Source organism: Sorghum bicolor, chromosome 2 (genome assembly GCF_000003195.3).
Source record: "Sorghum bicolor cultivar BTx623 chromosome 2, Sorghum_bicolor_NCBIv3, whole genome shotgun sequence".
Lineage (NCBI taxonomy): Eukaryota > Viridiplantae > Streptophyta > Magnoliopsida > Poales > Poaceae > Sorghum > Sorghum bicolor.
The window spans coordinates 38,854,029-38,875,298 of record NC_012871.2 but is presented as its reverse complement, the minus strand read 5'-3'; the positions used below and the strand labels follow the sequence as shown (position 1 = coordinate 38,875,298).

The following is a 21,270-nucleotide window of genomic DNA, read 5'->3' as shown; positions in this document are numbered from 1 at the left end:
GATGTACCTGAAAATTTAGGATAAAGATGTCTAGGCCAGCATTGTTAGTGTATATATTTTGATCATCAGGGGTTATTGCTGCATCAACATAACATCTTGAACCCTGGAGGTTTGCTGGGAGGGGGCAGTAGTGCATTGTTGGCTGTTGTAGGTTTGCCTGCAAAACTGAAAGTTGATTACCTTGGTTTTGAGCAAAATGAGATGATGTCTGGGGTGGATTTTGCTCATTTTGGGTCATGTAGGCTCGGATGGCTTGATGAACTTGAGGTGCTGTCCAATCCTTTCTGTTGAAGTGGTAGTCATTTCTGGCTTTCCAAATAAACCGGAGAGTATAAAGAATTTTGCTTAATAAAGCTTCAGGAGTGGTATCATTAACAATAAGGGTTAGCGTTGATTGAACACCATCAATTTCAGGGGGAAAATTAGTTGTGTTGATGGAAGGGTTGGCTGTGAGCCATACCTGACGTAGGAGGGTACATTGGAAGAACAGATGGTAGTCATTTTCAATCATGTTGCATCTGTCACATGTGTTATTACCTGGGGATGAAAATCTGGTTGCTCTGTCAGCTGTGGCTAAGGCTCTTCTTATGAGTCTCCAGGTGAAGGTTTTTATAATAGGAGGGATACTTTTGCATTTCCAGACCCTGCATAGAATTGTGTTAGCCTGAGGAGTGATGCTTCTTGTACCTATGGCAGGAATAGGCAGAGCATTGTTATTAGAGAGATGTTTATAAATAGCTTTAACAGTTCCTAATCCATCTTTGGCAGGAGTCCATCTTAGGATGTCACTGTCAGTACTGTTAACCGTAGGAGTATTTATGATATGGCCAATAGCTTGATTGTCAAAAGTGGTAGTAAGAAGAGGTAAGTTCCAATTACGAGTGCCTGGGTATCATAGTTGATTTACAGTGCTTGGAAGAGGTAAAGTTGTGACTGGGATGAGCAGGTGGTCATGGATGGACTTCCAGATGTCACACCAGGGGGCTGACCAAATAGAGTTGTTGCCTTGATGTAGCTGAAGCTGCACACTTTCCGAGAGCTCCTGTTTGACCTGCAGAATTGAAGACCAGAAAGCGGACTTAGGAACATTGTTAGTAGCCTTCCAGAATGAGGAAGTGGGATAATACTTTGCTTTGATGATTTGTTGTAAGAAGGGGTTTTTATTAGATGCCAGAGTGTAAGCTGTGTGCATAATCAGGCTTTTATTAACAAGATGAAGATCTCTAATGCCTAAACCTCTATTTTGACGAGATTGACAGATATCTTCCCAAGACCTGAAATGGATAGGGTTAGTTGCATTCTCCTCCTGGATTCCTGCCCACCAAAATCTTTTAATGATGGTTGTTAGTTCAGCAATAAAAGTTTTGGAGAAGAGGATGGTGGACATATAATAAACAGGAATGGCAGAGAGAACAGATTGTATATAGGTGAGCCTGCCAGCATGATTTAATTTGTTTGCTTTAACAGTGGTGAATTTAGCATGAAATTTATTCTTGATAAAAGCATATGCTTTGTTCCTGTCTTTATGATTAAAAATCATGGGGTGCCCTAGGTGAATGGTGTTTGGGTTTAGATCAGGAACTGGGAAAATGGATTTAATTTGATTGCGTACCTGATTAGGAACATTCTTACTGAATAAAATGGATGACTTGTTGAGGTTGGGGGTCTGACCTGATTGTTCACAGAAATCATACAGAGCCGAGTGAATTGTCTGAGCTTCCTGTAAGTTGGCGTTTCCACAAATGATTAAGTCATCTGCAAAAAGGAGAGAGTGGATTGGGGGGGCAGCCATGCCCCAAGGAAATACCTGCAAGTCTAGAATTCTGCAGGTGGCATTGGAGAGAGATTGAAAGTTCATTTATAGCTACTACAAAAAGATAAGGGGAAAGAGGACAGCCTTGCCTTATTCCTCTGGTGACCGAGAAACCTGCAGAGGGCTCACCATTGACCAGCACAGAAAGAGTTGTGGTGGAGATACATTGATAGATGAGATTTATAAAAGGAGCATGAAGATTGAGTCTTGTCAGAGCAGCCACTATGAAGTCCCATCTTAACCTGTCAAAAGCCTTAGCAAGGTCTATCTTAAGAAGGAAAGCTTGGTTAGTCCAGGATTTTAAATTGAAAGAGTGAATAATTTCCTGAGCAATGATAATATTAGTGTAAATATGTCTGTCCTGAATGAAAGCCGATTGAGAATAGTGGATATTGTGTGGGAGATGATGTTTGAGTCTTTCCGCCAGAGTTTTGGAAATAATTTTATAGGCAACATTGCAGAGACTAATTGGTCTGTAATCTTGAGGAATAGTAGGTTGAGGCTTTTTAGGGATGAGAACTAAGAAGGTTTGGTTAATCTCAGGGTGCATGAAAGCTTCAGTGTAAAACTTTGTTACCAGGTTTAGGAGGTCAGGAGCTATCCAGGTCCAGGCTGATTTGTAGAACGCTGCATTGAGTCCATCTGGGCCCGGGGATGCGTTACTTCTCATACTTTTAATTATGTCATGAATTTCCTGCAAGGTAGGGATAGAATTGGTGAAAGCAAGATCAGAAGTATTAATGTGCGGTTGATAAGCTAGAGAGGCCGAAGTTAAGATTTGAGTCGTAGCATTGTTAGAAGGATGGGGATGAACGTTAATATTAGCATGAGCTTGACCTGCATGATCCTACGCAGAGACATTGTTGACAGCAAAAATATCGTGAAAGTAATTTAGCAAAGTGGATTGAAGCTGATGTTGAGTAGAAGGGGAACCATCAGGATTGAGTAAGAAAGTAATTCTATCTTTTCTTACTCTTTTGATTATGGCCTGATGGAAAAAGGCAGTATTACGATCACCATGATTGATGCTCACTACAGGATTTTGGATTTTTCTAGCTTCTCATGTAGACACGTCATCTCGTGTATACTAAAAATCGTTTACGCATATCTGTAGTAGTTTTGTTGTTTCTCCTTTCACGCATATGCATGCTTGCCGTTTCTCTTCCAACTGCATGCACTGTTGCGCACAATCCTTTTACGCTGAAACGATTCACCACTAAATCTCCGTTGGTTAATTGCCACTAAATCTCCATTTATTAATTGCCACACAATTTATAACAAGAAGCATACCTCGATCTCTTGTATGTGCATGCACTCCGTGTCCCACATTTCAAATGCCCCCACTATTGCCTTTTCGGAAGCCTAGTATGTCTTCTAGATCTATAAAGGAGGTGAACAAGCGATAGTTGTCAACATCCAAGAAATACTACATGAACTAAACGACCAAGAGACTAAGGTATATTTCTTTGCATGTTGCTTGCATCACCTAAAGTTGAAATATGATCCCCCCAAGTACTGCCATATCATCGCCAACACCATGTTCGGGTCCAGGCCATCCATCCTGGACCAGATCCTTGCCATGCCTTTCATGCCCGAGGAGGCCACCATATAGACTGTGTGCTATTGGCACCATCGCCAAACGTCATGGGCTTCATGATGAGGGGCAGCAGCGGCACATGGAAGCAAGGGCAAAAATTGCCAACAGTTCAGCCGAGGAGTCCAGCAGAGGGCACCAACAATGGGACCAAGGAGGCCGCTGGAGCAGAGGGCACCACATGGTGAGGCCAAAGGAGCCGTGAAGGGTAGCAATGCATGCTAGGGTGTAGAAATACTAGAAAAGGAAGAAGAGATTGCGTGGGAGGAACAAGAGAATAGTGAGAAGATTACAATGCAGAAGAGAGATCCCGCCATAAGAGAATGGAGGCATGCCTACGGTGGATGAGGCGTAGGAGCCGATAAAGGTAGAGAGAGAAGTGGAAGAAGAAAAATAAAAAAAAAAGAGGGAAAAAAGTGGAAAAAAAGAATATTATGAACATTTCACCCTTTTCATCAATTATTAAAAAACTATTTTCCCAAACTATATTTCTAAATAATGAAACTAGAGCCAAAATGAGTTGTTTCACCCAATAAGCTACAGCCAAAACTGTGTAAACTAAAGCTGCAGCTCCACCAAATACGCCCTAAGAAAAATATGCTGCTACATTCACAAAGGTTACAATGCACAACATACTGATACCCATAAATACAGGTTTCACAGATTTTTATGGCTCATAGATGGGCATACCGAAAAGTACGACCATGTGTACTTTTTGGTTACACATGGCTCAACAAGATAAGTGGCCGAATTACATGCGTAACACCTAACATTTCAATGCACCCTACACAATCGATTCAACTCCTGTCCCCAAATTGGATTGCTGATCCTATATTGGGTACATACACAATTACATTGGTGTTCCACTCAAAGAATGAAGAAGAATTATCAGGATTCCAAGAATGAAACTCGGCATTTTTTTTTTGGAATTTGCCACAGGCACATATCACTCAAGCATGTCATCCCAACCAATATGCTGTACCTGCAAAAAAAAAACATTGACCTGAGTGGCACAACTACAGAAGGAAAAAACTGCTAAAAATTCTCAGATCACAAGCACTTCAATAATCAAAAACTAGGCTTACAAAATAAACCAATCTGTGTAGTTGTCACTAAAGAAACGAAATCCAAAAGGTAGAAATAATGGATGATCACTCTTGTTTTCACCAATTGCCCTGGTGAAACTGAGTATTTTATCATGTTCATTTCTTTAGAGCACACATCCCAGTTCATACATATACCCTGAGTTCAAATGAAAACGAATCCAAGAAAATCAGGACAGGCACAGTGGTAAAACCGTGGCCTCCAGGTACTGGGATCGATCCAGCCTGTCTAGAAATTTCCTTCCCTAGAGGCGTAGACTCCACCTTTTGTGGGAACTTTTAGCGCTCTTTCTTTTTTTTTAAAAAAAAACCTTTTTATTTGTTTATAGAGGCCAAATAGGCAAATACAAAAAGGAAAATGAGCATTTTGTTGGTACTCCCTCTATCCATGAAAGAATCAATTCCTAAAATCCGTGCCACTCAAAACTTTTTAAAGATTGACTAACTTTATAGAAAAGAGTAATAACATCTATAACATAAAATGCGCATATTATGAAAATATATTCTATGATAAATCTAATGATACTAATTTGATACTATAATTTTTAGCATTTTTTTCTAAAAAATTGGTCAAAGATAAAAAATTTGACTTTGGACAACTCTAGATATTGATTCTTTCGTGGGCGGAGGAAGTACACAGCAGGAACATTACATTAGCACAGGGGCAGGGAAGCAAGTCTTGTACACTGACCTTTAGTTTTCTCTTTTTTAAAACAATTCACTTCTCTTAACCCTGATTTTAGCTGCATGTTCCTCTGCCTCAACATCATTAACTACCCCACGGCATTTGGGGAATCCACAATAACACGGAAGTCGTTGATCACTCGAAAAAAACCTGAAGAAAGCATGGACAATATTTTGTACAAAACTATGATGTTCAAAAGGTCAAAAGCAAAATCATAACCCACTACTGACCTATAATCATATGTCAGCTCTTCCCATGGATCTATGTCCCGCTTCGCGAAAATGATAATGTGTTCATCCCCAAGAATGGTTATGGCACGTGAATAGCAATTAGGCTGCAATGATAAACAGGGATTGTTATGAAATACACTATGCAAAAACATGTTGGAGAAACAATTGCTTTGTTATTCTCCTTGCTAAAATCAGTTTCCATCTCGCATGTCAAAGAGTCAACTAATCTCAACTCCTATTATGTTTCTGTCAAAAGCAATACCTCCAAAATTTAAGAGCAAACCATGCAGCCTACTAAGCTCATCGAAGATTATTCCCATTCCTTTAAGAATAAATACAAATATTTCAAGTTTCTTAAGGCCCATGCTTGAGTAAAGTGTGCTCATATAACATTATGTTTTACGTATCTGAGAAGGGTAAAACATGACAAAGATAGGCATAATCCATGGTCAACAATAGCCTGATGAAATGTTTGTCAGTTGTCCATATGTGCAAATATGTCGATGTGCAGTCATTAGCATCTGAGAGATAAGTGATTTAAGCTTCAAACAGAAACTGGAAAGCCCCTGCAGAACAAACACATAATTTCTTACCTCACATGAGTGATTGATCAAATGAGCTATACTTCCAGCCCGAGTAGCATCTATAACACGTTCATCATCTATCCTGAACATATATGTCCCAGCACCCTGCAATGCATGAGTATTACGACTTATGTACAATAAATATAGAAGTACATAAATAGTTGACACTGAACGAGACCTGGTTGAAGTCTCTTGAGTCAAGAGTCAGCAGTTGGCTTATGTTTGTCATGTTGAACAGTTATAGTTATTTGGACCACATTGAATTTTAAAGTGCTCTAGTTGTCACACCCAAAGTTCAAAAGGCGACGTAAGGAGAGCGCCTGGGCGCGCCTAATCGTTGGGCGACAGGGTCCCGCCTGGCCTATGGGGGTAGGCGGACTCCTAGGGGGGCGCAGCACCTAGGCTGCGTAAGGCGGCGCGGAGGCGTGGTTGGGCAGCGCGGAGGCAGGCTGCGCAGCGTGGAAGCGGACGGCGCAGGCACGAGCCGCGCGAAAAATTTCACCCTCGTGGAAGCGCGCACAAAGCTGGCATCAGGCGCATGGGCGCAGGAAAAGAATGCGAGGAGCACGAGCAGATGGAATCAAGCGGCAGACCATAAGAGGGAAAAGAAGCTGTCGCGCCCGCAGCTCCTCTCCGCAGGTCGCATTCCTTCCTGCCGGGCTGCCCCTCCCGCCGATTGCGCTCATCCCCGCTGGTCTGCTGCTGGAGCTCCTGTCGGCTGCTTCCCATCCCCACCCATCTACTGCTCCAGCCATCCGCTACCTTCCCTGCCGGTGTGTATTTTTTATGGCCTAGCGTCGCCAGGGCCTTGGTCGCTGCAGGGGAGGAGCGCCGGTTATGGTGCATGGCAGGTGCTCGGGGGCTGTCCTTCCTGACTACCCCACTCCCTGATGGTTAGCATGTCGTTCAGTCGCCTCGACAGCTAGTTCACGAGCACGAATGTAATCAGTCAAACAGTGTGGTGTGTCTTGTAACGGGTTGTTAACCCATCTTTCTTCTTAATATAATGAAGCACAGCTATCCTGCGTTTTTTGAGAAAAAAAATCTAGATACCTTTAATAGGGTTACAACACAGTGCTATTAGAAAGGGGTTCAACAGCTCTATGATTTTGGGTGCTTGGACCAAAAGTTTCACAGGAACAAATGTGTCTTTGATGGCGCCTCTCCGTCTATCATGGAAACTCAGCATTACTTCAGCAATACTTCATAGAGATGAGACTCTAGCGCCTGGCTGGAGCCTGAAAGCTTCAAGATTCCAGCTTAGGTCCAGCTATAGAACTAGTTCGATTATCATAGAACTAGTTTGATTTGTCCAGCTCAGGGAGAATCCAAATTTCCCATTTTTTTCAATTTTAATTGCATTTTTAGTTCTGTATCGCATTATATAATTTATGTAGAAAACAATGTATTTTGCTAATCTTTTAATTTTAGATGATTTTCACGTATGATGATGATTTAATTGAGCGACGGTGGGATGAAGCGGGGTTCAATGGTGAGTGACTTCATCATAGCAGCTGCTTATGTTGGCGATCTTGAACAAAGAAGGCAAAAGAGGGTTCGACATGGATCAATTTCCAAGGGAACAATTTGTGTATTTTTGTTGATTATTTCGTTGATCCTCCGATGTACAGTTCTTTGGGAGAGGGTTTCTTATGTCCAAGAATTTGTTCTTCCAAATTGTAGCACGAGCGATCAACTTCCTGGCTGGAAGGAAGACCTAATGACAAGGGCTAGAAGAAGAGTATACAGGTGCAAGCAGTTCTCACTGGAATGACGGTTTACTTCGCTATGGCCTTTGACTTCCCCCCATGGGCTCTCAAAGCAGTAGACAAAACTAGACGTGGCTTTCTTTGGAGAGGTCGTAAAGATGCTAAAGGAGGACACTGCCTTGTGGCTTGCCTCAAAGTTTGCTGCCCACCAGAGCTTGGAGGCCTAGGAATTTCAGAACTCAAAACTCTTGGCTGGTCCATCCGTATGAGATGGGTTTGGTTACAGAAAACTGAGCCCCATCGTCCATGGGCTACTCTCCCAATACAAGTACCTAACCAAGTAAGAGCCTTCTTCTCTATGGCGGTTGTCTCTGAAATTGGATATGGTGCAAACACACTTTTCTGGCCAGATCGGTGGCTGCATGGGCAACGTATTGCTGACCTTGCACCTCGCCTCTATGCGGCTGTTCCCAAAAGGTGGATCAAACGGCACACGGTACGGGATGCCTTCACTGCCCAAACTTGGATTTCAGACATCCAGGGAGCGCGCACAGTTGGAGTAATGGTGGAATTGCTCCAATTATGTGATATTTTGATCAATTTTCAGCTACAGCCTGAGGTTGAGGATAGGCATATATGGAGGCTCTCTTCTAATGGAAAATACTCAGCTAAGTCGGCTTATGATGGATTCTTTTTGGGGTCTACTCTCTTTGGACCATGGGAAAGAATCTGGAAATCTTGGGCACCGCTCAAGTGTCGCTTCTTTATGTGGTTGGTAGCGCACAACAGGTGCTGGACGGCTGATCGCCTGGTGCGTCGTGGGTTGCCCCATCCTGAGTATTGTCCTCTCTGTGACCAAGAAGATGAGACTATTGACCATCTCCTTGTCAGTTGTGTCTTTGAAAGAGAATTTCGGTTCTTTCTATTCCGACAGTTCGGTCTCCAAACCATATCCCCTCAACCTACAGAGCTTTCCTTCCATGCTTGGTGGGAAAATGCCAGCAGCAGCACCAAGGATGGACTGATGAGGCAAGGAGTGAATTCACTTATTATTCTTGGAGCCTGGACAATTTGGAATCATCGCAATAGTTGTGTTTTTGATGGAGCAGGCCTAACTTAGCTCAAGCACTGATCTTAGCCCGAAATGAACGCCGCTTGTGGTCTATGGCAGGGGCTCGGGGGCTATTGATACGGCGTTGCCGCTGAGGGGTGTGCAGGGGAGATTGGAGAAGAAGGTGAGACTGTGAATTAGAACGAAGAGGATAGCGAGGCAATGGCGTGGTGGGGAATTCGTCAGCGGCAGCGGCAGAATCGCGCGCAGCCACCGTCGAAGATGAACCCCACCCGCTAGGGAGGTTCTATTCTTCTTCGGTAAAATCCTGATTACATTCCTAAGTGCTACCTTTATAGTCCAGGTGCACTTCCAAACCAAATAGCTAATAAGATCCTAAAAATCCTCCCCTTTATTCCCTTTCTAAAACTGACCGGAAAATCAGCCACTGCTGTTAGCCTTGGTCTGTCTAGCCCGGCGCCTATAGTGGCGACCCACAAATGAGTCTATAACAGCTATCCTTCTTGGCTGCCCTCCTCCCCAGTAGTTAAGAGTGTTTGGTTCAGCTGTGGTCGTGTTATGTAATGGAGTCTCCAGCGCGATAGTAACCCTTGAGACTGGTGGTGTGCATGTGTCTGAGTATGGGTGCGTGTGCGTGTGTGTTTGTGTGTGAGTGTTGTTTGGGCTCTTGCCCTTTATTCTCTTCTTAATATCATGAAGCCCAGCTCTCCTGCGTTTTCGAGAAAAATGAGTGGAGGCATATGATGATTGTTTTAGGCGAAAGAAAAATGCAACAGGTTTACTTGGAGCAAATGCATTGCAGAAGGTGGTGGGTTCATTCCTGTAAGAGGAATAGAATTGGTGGAATATTCTTATTGCATTGGGCCTCATGGGCTGATTATATAGGGTACATAGGACTAACACCTCACGTGGGTAGACAATGTGGTATTATTCCTATTTACTCTAACAATTCCGTGTGCTTGCTTAAGATATTCAGTACACTCTAAGGTGGTTAGGATTGGAGAGAGCACCATGATTGAGGCTTTCAACAACTTTGTCAAGGTCGTGGTGTTTGGAGAGCAATACTTGAGGCCACCCACTACCAAGACATGACAAGTTGTTGGCTTTGAACAAGAGAGGATGGCCTGGGATGCTTGGTTGCATTGATTACAAAAATGGAAAGAGCAATACTTGGGCCATGTCGACGGGCCAATGATGATTGCTTCTGAGGATTTATGAATGATATCAGAGATCAATACTTGAGGCCACCCACTGCCCAAGATATAGGTTTGGCTCTAAGCAATCACTGTTGATAGTGAAGGCCGGAATATTTTATTCCTTAATCTAAAAAAACTAGTTAAACTTTACCAAGTTTACATTTTGAATATAACATTTATGTCTCCAACTGGGTTTACTGTGAAAATATATTTCACAATTAATTTAATAAACCTTATTTTGTATTACAAATGTTACTACTTTTTATATAACTTTGGTCAAACTTCAAATTTGTTTGACTCCTAGAAAAGTGAGAATTGCATTGTAGTGTGTAGATTGTAGTCGAAGGTGGTTGGAGGGTAAGGGACAGGAGCCTTACACCGTCCCATCTTTGCCACTGGCGGCTAGGCCAGCAGGGGGCACATCCAATGTTGGCGCACGAGCTAGCGGGCCAAGAGCCTTAATTTCTTGCTTGCCCCAAAGAGGGTACATATGCCCTATATTTAAAGCACCTAGTGGACTTGTTTACCAAGTAATCTAATGGGAATAATTTCTTATAGATTGGAACTTTCCTTTACACTTCTTTCCTAAGCAAACTCAATTACAATATCTATTCCATCTCTAATTTCTTAACCGGAACCAGAGCTGGACTTTCCAAAGAGGGTGGATGCCTATTTTGGCCGTCCCCCTTGTTGGGCGTGCGCCCTCCTGATGGAAGCGCCGCTCAAGGGCCTTGCCAGCCCAAGCCCTAATTTCGATTCTTTTGGGCCAAGTTGGCCCGTGACATCTCTCTCCCCTTTTACTGCCAGTGTCCTCACGCTGAATCCGTGTCCATACGCTAGTTCAAGGAAGTAGAGTATGAGGCAATGTCGCCGCTCAATGCGTAAAGTAGCCTTCCAACCACCAATTCAGCAAGGTGGTTCTCTTTGTCGACGTCAAAGGTGAAGTGATACTGGAGAAGGCCAATATTGCCATAGAACTATGTAGCTGGTGTTCCCTGCGTGCTGGTGATAGAGCAAGCAACAAGTGCCACCATGGGAAACAAATGGACAGACCATGGTAAATCTAGGAAACCATGTATCTAGAGTCATTGCCATGGTGGGAGATTGCCCGAAAAGCGAAGAGAGAAGATTTGGAGCAGCGGCTGACCGGAGTAGTGGTAACATCCAAGACAAAACTGTGGGCGCCCAGATAGATTCGGTCCGCAGTGATAAATTGGCATTCGGCTTCATCAAAGATAACGTATGAGTATGAGGAACATTGGCCTTGCCATGAGGGCTCTTGCTAGGGATGTCCGTCCAAACGTCGGTGTTTGTGGTGGAGTGTACGACTGCGATTAACTGTGTTATCTGCCAGAACCGTCTTCAACAGATTGGGCAACAATGGTGATGATGCCGCAAGTAACAACGACTATCAAAGAAGATGACAGATCATCCATGGTCCAAGCAGGAGCACTGGAGTGAAGTTCAAGCGAACTAAGGACAGCCTACCTGATGTTGAAGACAGGCGCATGTGAGTCAACAACATCGAAGCAGTTGTGATCGGGATGCCTGATGCGATGGCGTTGTATGTCGTGGATGTTAGTGCTGTTCCGGTGTAAAGGATGTAGTAGTTATCCCACCTAAAGCTCATATCCATGGTGCTGAAATACAAGCATATCATCCCAAGGGTGTCCAACCATGGAATGCTGAGGATGACATATATGCTGCCACCAGGAGGGCCTCAATATCATGTCTCCGCATTAAAGCAAAGAGGGATGTCGAAGCAGGCGCCACTCAGTACCGATGAGGATATCAGTGTTGATGGGGCATTCGGCAATGCTCGCTAGCCGAGTGCAGTTTGTGTCGATGATGTTAGGTGTGGCACCAGTGTCAATGAGATGCAAACTCCCTCCCCAAAGACGGTTCCAGCCAGGAAGATGGAGCATCCACCACTTACTCCGTGCGCCTAGTTGCCATAGAACATCATCAGGCTGACATCAGGCCTCCGGGTCATAGTTGTTCATGGAGGTGATTTCAATCAAATGTTTGCACTTGTGGCCGTGAGTGAACTGCACGATAGCAGTCTGCCATCTCCTCTGGTGTGAGCCTCTTTAGGGTGCACGGCAGTGAAGGAGTCGGCGTAGTTGTTGCAAGATTGATGAGGCTGTTGCTGCTGATATCCCTTGCTTGGGTGTCCTGTAGGTCAAGCAGGGGCGACAGTGCCACGCTAGCCCGTGCCAGATCCATTGCCTTCCCCACGGTTTGAGGATCTTGTAGTTCCACGTTCGTCTTGAGCAGTTCTAGGAGATTTGCAATGTAGATGTTCACCTTTTGGAGTTCGTCGAGGCTGCCAGCACAGACCACACGTGCCAAAAACTGCACATTGTAGTCATCAATGGTGTTGGTCTGGTGGAGAAGTCAGTTCGCTTAGGGGGTTGCGCATTGTAAGGGGGTCATAGCGCTCGTTAGCACATCGAGTGAACATAGCCCAATCGAGCCCCTTTTGATCCTAGGCTAGACTCATGTACCATTGTTGGCTGCCGTCTATTAGATGAAAAGATGCATACCACATATTTTCATGCTCTGGAATCGGTTGGCCACTGAAGCATTAATCACAACAGTTGAGCCATGATAGAGGTCTTCTTTGCCCTCATAGGCGAGGAAGGATAGCTTGTAGTACCGAGAATGCAACATTGGGAGGAAAGCACCCTCATCTGGTTTGGACACCTCCAGCTTTGGTGCTTCATCGATGTTCAGGTTGGCAGCAAACAGGGTGTTTTTCACCTTATCGACGATGTCGGGGGTGTCTGCAGTCATTGCTTTCTCCTTTTTTCCTTGGAGGAACTTGCGGTCAGAGTCGTCCATGATGTGTCGTGCTTCCTCTTCAAGCTGTTGTTCAATGCTGGTCATGGTGATAGGTGTTGACAGACATGGTGGCATGATACCAGATGTGATGGGTGTATCTTGGTAGGAGGCTAGGTGTGTAGATCGCAGTCAAAGGAGGTTGGAGGGCAAGGGACGGGAGCCTTACGGTGTCCCGTCTTTGCTACTGGTGGCTTGGGCAACAGGGGCGCACCCTATGCTGGCCAACGGCTGGGCGAGGGAGAGGAGGGACAGAAGCTAACAGACCAAGAGATTTAGAGGATAAACCTCTTCTTTTCTTGCTTGCCTCAAAGGGGGTACAATATGCCCTATATTTGTAGTCCCTAGTGAACTTGTTTACCAAATAATCTAATGGGAATAATTCCTTGTAGATTGGAACTTTCCCTCACACTTCTTCCCTAAGCAAACTCAATTACCATATCTATTCTATCTCTAATTACTAATTGGAACCAGAGCTGGACTTTCCATAGAGGGTGGGTGCCTGCCTTTCGGCTGTTCCCCTTGCTGAGCATGTGCCCTCCTGATGGAGGCGCTGCTCAAGGGCCTAGCCGGTCCATGCCCTAATTTGGGCTCTTTTGGGCGCAGCCTGTTGGCCCGTGACATGCATCCTTTTGTGGACGGAGGGAGTAAAACACATTGAGACAGCGAGAAAAGAGAGAAATAGGTGTTGGTTTCAAGGACATGAACACAGGTAGTTCTTGCTGCCAGAGGGCAGCTTGGCAAGGATGCCGCTTGGTTTGTTTTGAAATTGAACTGCTTACAAGCTATGGATACAAGAGGGATAGCTGCTGCTTATATAGCCAGACAGCCCCCCAACAACCCTGACAGATTCTAACAAACCAAAAGTAGAAGATGCTCTACTTGGTTCTCAAGGCACCATAATCACCTTGGCTGCCAAGGAACATGCATCAGTAAAAGTACATACTAATGAAAGTAGAAAAACAGGGTAACTAGGCTTAGCACAAGACTAACACCTATCAGTTCTCCCCCTTAGCCTCATGTGCCTTGGGGTTGATCTGCTGCAAGCCAATTCTGCCTCTCATCTCTTCAAACTTGGCCTTGCCCAGAGACTTGGTCAGGATGTCGGGGAGCTGATCAGTAGTAGAAATGTGCTCTGCCTTGATGCTTCCGTCTTCCAGACAGCTGCGGAAGGAGTGATACTTAATCCTGATGTGCTTGCTTCTCTCATGGAAGACTGGATTCTTGGCCAGAGCAAGTGCTGATTTGCTGTCTACCTTTAGCTCCACCACCTCGACGTGCCTGCCAAGGAGCTCAGTTAACAGCCTTGACAGCCACAATGCTTGAGTAGCAGCAGTGGAGGCAGCGATGTACTCAGCTTCACAGCTGGAGAGTGCCACCACCTTCTGCTTGATGGAGTGCCAGCTGACTAAGCAGTTGCCGAGGAAGAAGAGTACTCCACTCGTGCTCTTGCTCGTGTCAACGTCGCCGGCGAGGTCGCTGTCGGTGTAGCCAATGTAGCGGGCGCTCCCAGGAGCCTTGGTGAAGTGTAGGCCGAAGTCGAGCGTGCCGGCGATGTAGTGCAAGATACGCTTGACTGCAGCTTGATGTTCCACCGTGGGTCGCTCCATGAATCGACTGACATAGCCTACTGCGAATGCCAGATCAAGGCGGGTGTGCACCAGATAGCGCAGGCTTCCAATGAGACGCCGATAGTGCGTGGGATCGACTTCAGCAGCAGTGCTGTTCCTGCTGAGTCGAAGCCGTTCTTCCATCAGAGTGTGGGCTGGATTGCAGCCATCCATACCCGCAAGCTCCAGGATCCTCTTGGCGTAGTGGGTTTGCCGAAGTGAGATCCCGGTGGCGTCCTGGTGCACTTCAACACCCAGATAGAAGCTGAGGGGGCCAAGATCACTCATGTCGAAGGTCTGCTTCATCTGTGCCTTGAAAGCCTCCACCTCTTCATCTTCGGCGCCGGTGATGATCAAATCATCGACATAGACACCGACAAGCAAGACAGTGCGCCTACTACCCCGCCTGTACATTGCCGCTTCATGGGCGCTCTGCTGGAAACCCATCTTCTTGAGCGTCGCATCCAGCTTCGCGTTCCATGCGCGCGGGGCTTGCCGCAGGCCATAGAGAGCCTTGCAAAGCTTGTAGACCTTCTTTTCTTCTCCGGCGACGGCATAGCCCGGCGGCTGTTGCACGTACCTCTTCCTTGAGGTCGCCGTTGAGGAAGGCCGGTTTGACATCCATATGATGGTGTAGACCCACTTCAGTGAGATGGGGCGATGACCAGGCCGGAGATGCACCAGCTTCCAAGTGCGATTCTGCTCGACTGACTTGAGCTCTTGCTCCATTGCTGCTCGCCAGGCTGGATCTTCCTTAGCCTCGGCGTTGCTGGCCGGCTCTCCGGCGTGAGTCAGGTGGAGCTCGGCGAAGAGGCGCGGAGGAGGCTCCGGTGTGGGTGCATCACCGAGGATGTTGCCCACGTGCGGTATCGCAGTGGCTCATCATCATCGTGGTAGGCGTCGAGGCGGTCTTCATCATCCTCGAGCGGAGTGGCGAACTCCACGCGGCCACCATCCTCAGCTGCAGCCAATGGAATCGCTGGTGACGCAGAGGAAGCAGGGGCCGACGATGGTGGCGCAGGGGAAGCAGAGTTGGCGGCGCCGTTGGTGATGGCGACGATGTCCGAGCAGAGGGCGCGATTGGTGTGGCCTCACTCTGCTCGAACTCCCCCGGAGCTGGACTTGCTGGCAAGGAAGCACCCAGTGCCCCTTCTTGATCTCCAGACGTCCCCCTCTTGATCTCCAGACGTCCAGAACTCAACGGTGAACTCGCTTCCTGCGCTCGGGGTGGACCAATCCCATCCCCGTCCTTCATCGAACACCACATCACGGCTCACCTTCACCCATTGCGTCACTGGATCAAGGATCCGGTACCTTAGCCCTTCTGTGTAGCCGATGAAGACGCCGAGCTTGTCGCGGTCGTCCAGCTTCTGTAGCTGGCCCAGGTCCTTGGCGTAGGCGATGCAGCCGAACACCTTGAGGTGGCCCACCGATGGCTGCCAGGCCTAGTAGGGGGTCTTGCCCTGCAAGCTCTTCGTTGGGGAGCGGTTGAGCAGGTGAACCGCAGTCACGACTGCTTCCCCCCAATACTTGGTCGGCATCCTCCTCTACTTCAGCAGCGCGCGCGGTGGTGACCACGGTTTGGTTCCGGCGTTCCACCACGCTATTTTGCTGCGGCGAGTGTGGTGCTGAGAAGTGGTGTCGAACGCCTTCTCCGGCGCAGTAGTCCGCGAACTCGGCGACGGTGAACTCCCCACCATTGTCGGTGCGCAGCACCTTCAGCGTATGGCCGCTCCCCTTCTCTGCTTCTGCCTTGATCTTCTTGACGTCATCAGCAGCGGCATCTTTGGTGGCCTGTAAGGTGACCCACATGAAGCGCGACGTGTCGTCGACCATGAGAAGGAAGTAGCGTCGGCCCCCAGGGTTGCCGAAGTCACTGGACCACACAAGTCGCCGTGGACAAGCTCTAGGGGCTTCTCGGCACGGTACAGAGACTGTTGAGGGAAGCCACAGCGACGCTGCTTGGTGACAACGCAGGTGTCGCAGACCTGCTCCACATGCTTGATGACGGGCAGACCGCGCATCATGGAGTGCTGATCGAGCTATCGCAGCGCCTCAAAGTGGAGGTGGCTGAACCGCTCGTGCCAGCACCAGTCGATGTCGTCCTTCCTTGTGGCGAGGCACACCGGCTGCGCGACGTCGAGGTGGAGCACGTAGAGGCGGTTGGGCCCGCGGTTCACCTTGACGAGGAGGCGCCCGCGCTGGTCTCAGATGCGAAGCACTCCGTGCTCGATCTCCACCTTGGATCCTCCTTCATCGAGCTGGCCAAGACTCATGATGGAGTTGCACAGCGCCAGTATGAAGTAGACGCCGTGAAGAACGTGATGCTCGCCATTCTTGGCTTGGAACACGATCGAGCCAACACCTTGGATCTCCACCCTGGACGCGTCGCCAAACCGCACCGAGCCGTGCACTGAAGTGTCAAGGTCGAAGAACAGCTCGCGGCATCCAGCCATGTGGTGGGTGGCGTCGCTGTCGAGGTACCAGCCGTTGAGCATGTATTCGCTGCCGTTGTTGAGGAACGCGTGTGCTCTGGGCTCGTTGATGTCGATGTCGGCTTTGGAGCAGAAGCCATCGCGATCCGTGTCCAGCTCGAGGAAGCCGTGGGCGAGGAAGAGAGCCGCTTCACCATCATCGGCCTGCGCGGCGTGCGCTGCTCCGCCACGCTCGCGTCGAGGCTCGGGGCAATCCTTTGCCTAGTGGCCGGGGCGGCGACAGTTGAGGCAAAGGTTGTCGCGGTTGGCCTTGTGGTCACCGCCGGCACCTCCTGTCTTTGCTCCTTGCCCGCCGCTGTCGCCGTCACGATCTCCTCCCTTGGCAGCTTTCTCTTCTGCTTCTTCCCACCACGCGGCCCTCGACGCGCTTCGCCACTAGAGGAAGCAGAGCCGCCCGCGCCACCCGCGTCCTTCTTCTGATTCTGGCGCGCCAGCCACTGCTCCTCCGTGAGCATGAGCTTGCCGCCAACGAACACGGGCTCGTGCACAGGCTCGTCGTCGAGGTCGTCCACCGTCTTCAACCTCCCGATGACCTCCTCGATGGTGAGGTCCTGGAAGTCGAGCAGCGTCTCAATGGTGATCTTGAGCTGGGTGTACTTCTTGGGCGTGGCTCGAAGAAGCTTCTCCACAGCTCGCTCCTCGTCGAGGTTCCTCTCGCCATGGAGGATCATCTGTTGCTTCAGCGTGGCGAGGCGGAGGGCGAAGTCCTCAATCTGCTCCCCCGGACGAAAGGAGAGGTTTACCCACTCCTTGCGCAGCTGCTGCAGCGTGGCGCGGCAGACGCGGTCGACGCCGATGCACGCCGAGGCGACGGAGTCCCACGCCTCCTTGGTGGAGAGCTTGTCCGCGAGCGACACCTGCATCTCCTGCGGAACTCCCGCAATGATGGCCTCCAGCGCGCGCCGATCGTCATGGTACGGGAGATCACCATACTCGACGGTGTCCTAGAGTTGGCGAGCCTACATCTTGAGCCGCATGAGTGTGCTCCACTCATGGTAGTTCGACTTCGTCAGCATCGTCCATGGAGTCCCCGCGCCGCCATCCTTGTACACCGTCTGGATCACTGGAGACCCGCGACGGCCTCCGTGTCCGCGACGGCGGGTTGGCGATGGCGACAGGTCCCGGCGGCGCCTGTCTGGGCTCTGCGTCGGACCCCTACGGCGCAGATCTGGGCTCCCGCTCCATCTCCAAGCGCAGCGCTGCGGCCGTGTTGACCGCCGCCTGGGCTGCTGCTGCTGCCTGTCGAGCCGCCTCCATCGCCTGCGCGGCTGCGGCCTCTGCCGCGGCCAAGCGCTGGGCATGGTCGACGCCCGGATTCACCACATCTCCGCCTCCCCCTGGGTTGGCAGCGGCGGCAGCTGCTGCTGCTCTCGCAGCGCGCTGGCTGGAGGTGGACATCCCCGAAGAACTCTCCTAACCAGGCTCTAGATACCAATTGTTGGTTTCATGGACATGAATACAGGTAGTTCTTGCTGCCAGAGGGTAGCTTGGCAAGGATGCGGCTTGGATTGTATTGAAATTGAACTGCTTACAAGCTATGGATACAAGAGGGATAGCAGCTGCTTATATAGCCAGACAGCCCGCCAACAACCCTGACAGATTCTAACAAACAAAAAGTAGAAGATGCTCTACTTGGTTCTCAAGGCACCATAATCACCTTGGCTGCCAAGGAACCTGCATCAGTAAAAGTACATACTAATGAAAGTAGAAAAACAGGGTAACTAGGCTTAGCACAAGACTAACACCTATCAATAAGAAGTGGGGGGCCTGATTTGGAAGCTGCTGCTGGAGTTGAACCCAGAAAAATAAGGCCGGCAAAAGCAAGTAGGGTGGCCTATTTTAGGGTCCAGCCATTGCTGGGGTTGCTCTAAACTACTTCTGTCCTAAAAATTCTGAGTTTGTCCTAACGCAAACCATCCTAGGTTTGACCTAGTTTACACAAAAAGGAGTATCAATGTCTACCACATCAAAGAGGTATCATATATGAAAATATATCTCATAATGTATCTAATGGTGCTCATTTAATATGTACTTTAGGGTAGGGCAGAGGTAGCATTAAATAATCGTTGGGTTTGACCAGTTAGATAAAATTAAACTGTGAAGCAAAAATCAGTTCACGGTGAACCAGAAGAGCGCTTATTTAAATCTGCCAGTCTAGTTATCCACATTTATATAAAAAGATTATCTTCAATGAACTAAATTCCAAAAGGAAACTTACCACAAGTGAGTTGTATATTCGCCGCTCTCTGGTGTCTGATATCGGTGGTCTAACGATCTCCCCTATGTATTCAATCATCTGCAGGAGTAAGCCCAAATTCAGAAAAATTAGCTCAGCACAAATAGAAGGAAATGAGAACTGATATACATGTGAAGATTTGCTCTACTCGTATAGTGGCATGCAGAAAACTGAGTTGGGCCCACAAGCTGCCAGCAGAGGTTTGATCATACTGAAGTATGAAAATTGAGTTGAACATATAGCATTTTCGCATGCAAATTTAACGAAATAGACCATAATTGTCTACACTAAATGTGAACCAAACAAATCTAGGGCAATGACAAGGACAACGTAATTATTAGCCATTTATTATGTACGCACAACATGTAACAATAGTATTATCTAAATAGCAGAAAAGAAAATGGAAGGGAAAAGCAAGAAAAGGAAAAAAGTGCTAGTTAAGTGGGCTAACAGCTTGCAAACATCAAAATCCTAATATCATTCGGTGACCCTAGCAGCCATGGTCTTGTCTGGTTCCCAATTGGGTATGCCAGTCAAGTACCACCATCCTTGCAGCTCACGCTCTCTCCCAAGCACTCCTTCTGGCCTCCACAGCACAAGCTCCCACACCACGCTCCTGCCCATGCCGTACAGGTGGCAAGCAACATAGACCACACCCCACACTTGGGGACGATGAGCCTGGTACAGAACTCATGGCATTGACCCATAATCCAGGTGACTTAGCAGTGTTATTTCCTTATTTATCTGTATTTGCTTCTTTGTGAAATTGCATACCAGCTTTTGCATTCAAAGTAACTAGGAGGATTCCCCACGCGTTGCCGTGGGTATGAAGAAGAAATATAAATAGGTTATAGTGTTAATCACTAAGAATCGGGAGATGTATATCTATGATGTTGGTAATATAGTAATATATGTTAATAAATGATGTAGTTTGCTAATGTGAATAGTTTGAATAAAAACATAATATCATGTTGTAGTTGGATGTATTAGTGTATGCTGATGTGGACACTTTGCATGGTGAGATAGTTGAATGTGTGATGTGTTTTTTTTTTAATCATGAATGTGTGATGTGTTAGTGGAATGTTCTAGTGGATGCTGATGTGGACACTTTGCATGGCAAGAGAAATAGCTAGTGGGGTTTATCTTTATAAGAGATATAGATCAGCTCCTAATCATAAGCATCTGAATAAAATATTTATAAAGGGAAAGCAGAAAAATATACCATATCCCCAGCCTTGTGTGCAACCTTGGCAAAGACACCAAATCCATGAATTTTTGATTTTCCTATCAAAAGACAATAAAATCAATATATGAACAGTTCACTCAAAATCATAAAACAATCAATGTGCACTGCTACTGTTGACAAAAATACATCCAACATTGACATCATAGTTAGCACAAAAGCAAGAAAGACAAACCACATATGTTGATAAATGGTATAGAACAAGCAATATGTCAAATAGGATAAGAAGATTCCTCCCTTGGAACAACACAAGATATTTAGGAAAAATATATACTTCTCTGGTAAAAATATATTGGAGATAGTAATTAAGATCACAAAAATAGTATCTTGGACTTGGCTCAGAATATATTTCTTAAAATGGTATGAAGGCTTGGTCAACTCCAGAAGGTTATGCTGTGGAAATACAAAATACAAAAGGATAAGAATCTAAATAGAACTCACCAAAAGTTAGTCTCTTCCTAAATGTAGCCTTCATGATTGTATATTTTTCAACCATAGAAGACACATTGCCAATAGCTTCTTGCTGCACAGCATCTGACAAGCCAACCGGTTGAAGTGATTCACTGCAAGCATTGCCTACTCTATTTTGGCAGTAACCACTGACAATATATGGCCTATTCTCCAAATATAAACGTTTCAGAGAAGCAGTAGACACAATTTGTGGCTGTTTTTGGCCCCTTCTGCGAAAATTATAGGGTTCTGGCCAAGGAACAGGCCATTCAGACATGAAATAAATATGAGACAAGATAGGTAATCAATCTAAATAGGGCACTCTTTAGTAAAATAAAAATTATTAAATTTATATCATATGCATAAATATGCAACTTTAATCAAAATGGTACTGCAAGGAGTCACGGAT

General features: G+C 47.0%; 1 protein-coding gene across 4 annotated transcripts in view; it reads right to left on the bottom strand.

Moving 5' to 3' along the window:
* Positions 3,990–21,270, bottom strand: part of LOC8062009 (histone-lysine N-methyltransferase TRX1) — a 33,907-nt gene continuing 16,626 nt past the window's right edge. For 2 of the 4 annotated variants that reach the window (XM_021452938.1, XM_021452937.1), the window contains exons 19-25: positions 20,853–21,110; positions 20,391–20,452; positions 19,151–19,228; positions 6,019–6,114; positions 5,426–5,529; positions 5,202–5,345; positions 3,990–4,389 (exon numbers count right to left, since the gene is read on the bottom strand). In XM_021452938.1, the coding sequence (XP_021308613.1) occupies positions 5,219–5,345; positions 5,426–5,529; positions 6,019–6,114; positions 19,151–19,228; positions 20,391–20,452; positions 20,853–21,110 (725 nt within the window). In that variant the 3' untranslated portion in view covers positions 3,990–4,389; positions 5,202–5,218. Of the gene's footprint in view, positions 4,390–5,201; positions 5,346–5,423; positions 5,530–6,018; positions 6,115–19,150; positions 19,229–20,390; positions 20,453–20,852; positions 21,111–21,270 lie in introns of those variants that run through there. The other 2 variants (XM_021452940.1, XM_021452939.1) reach the window with 2 other exon arrangements.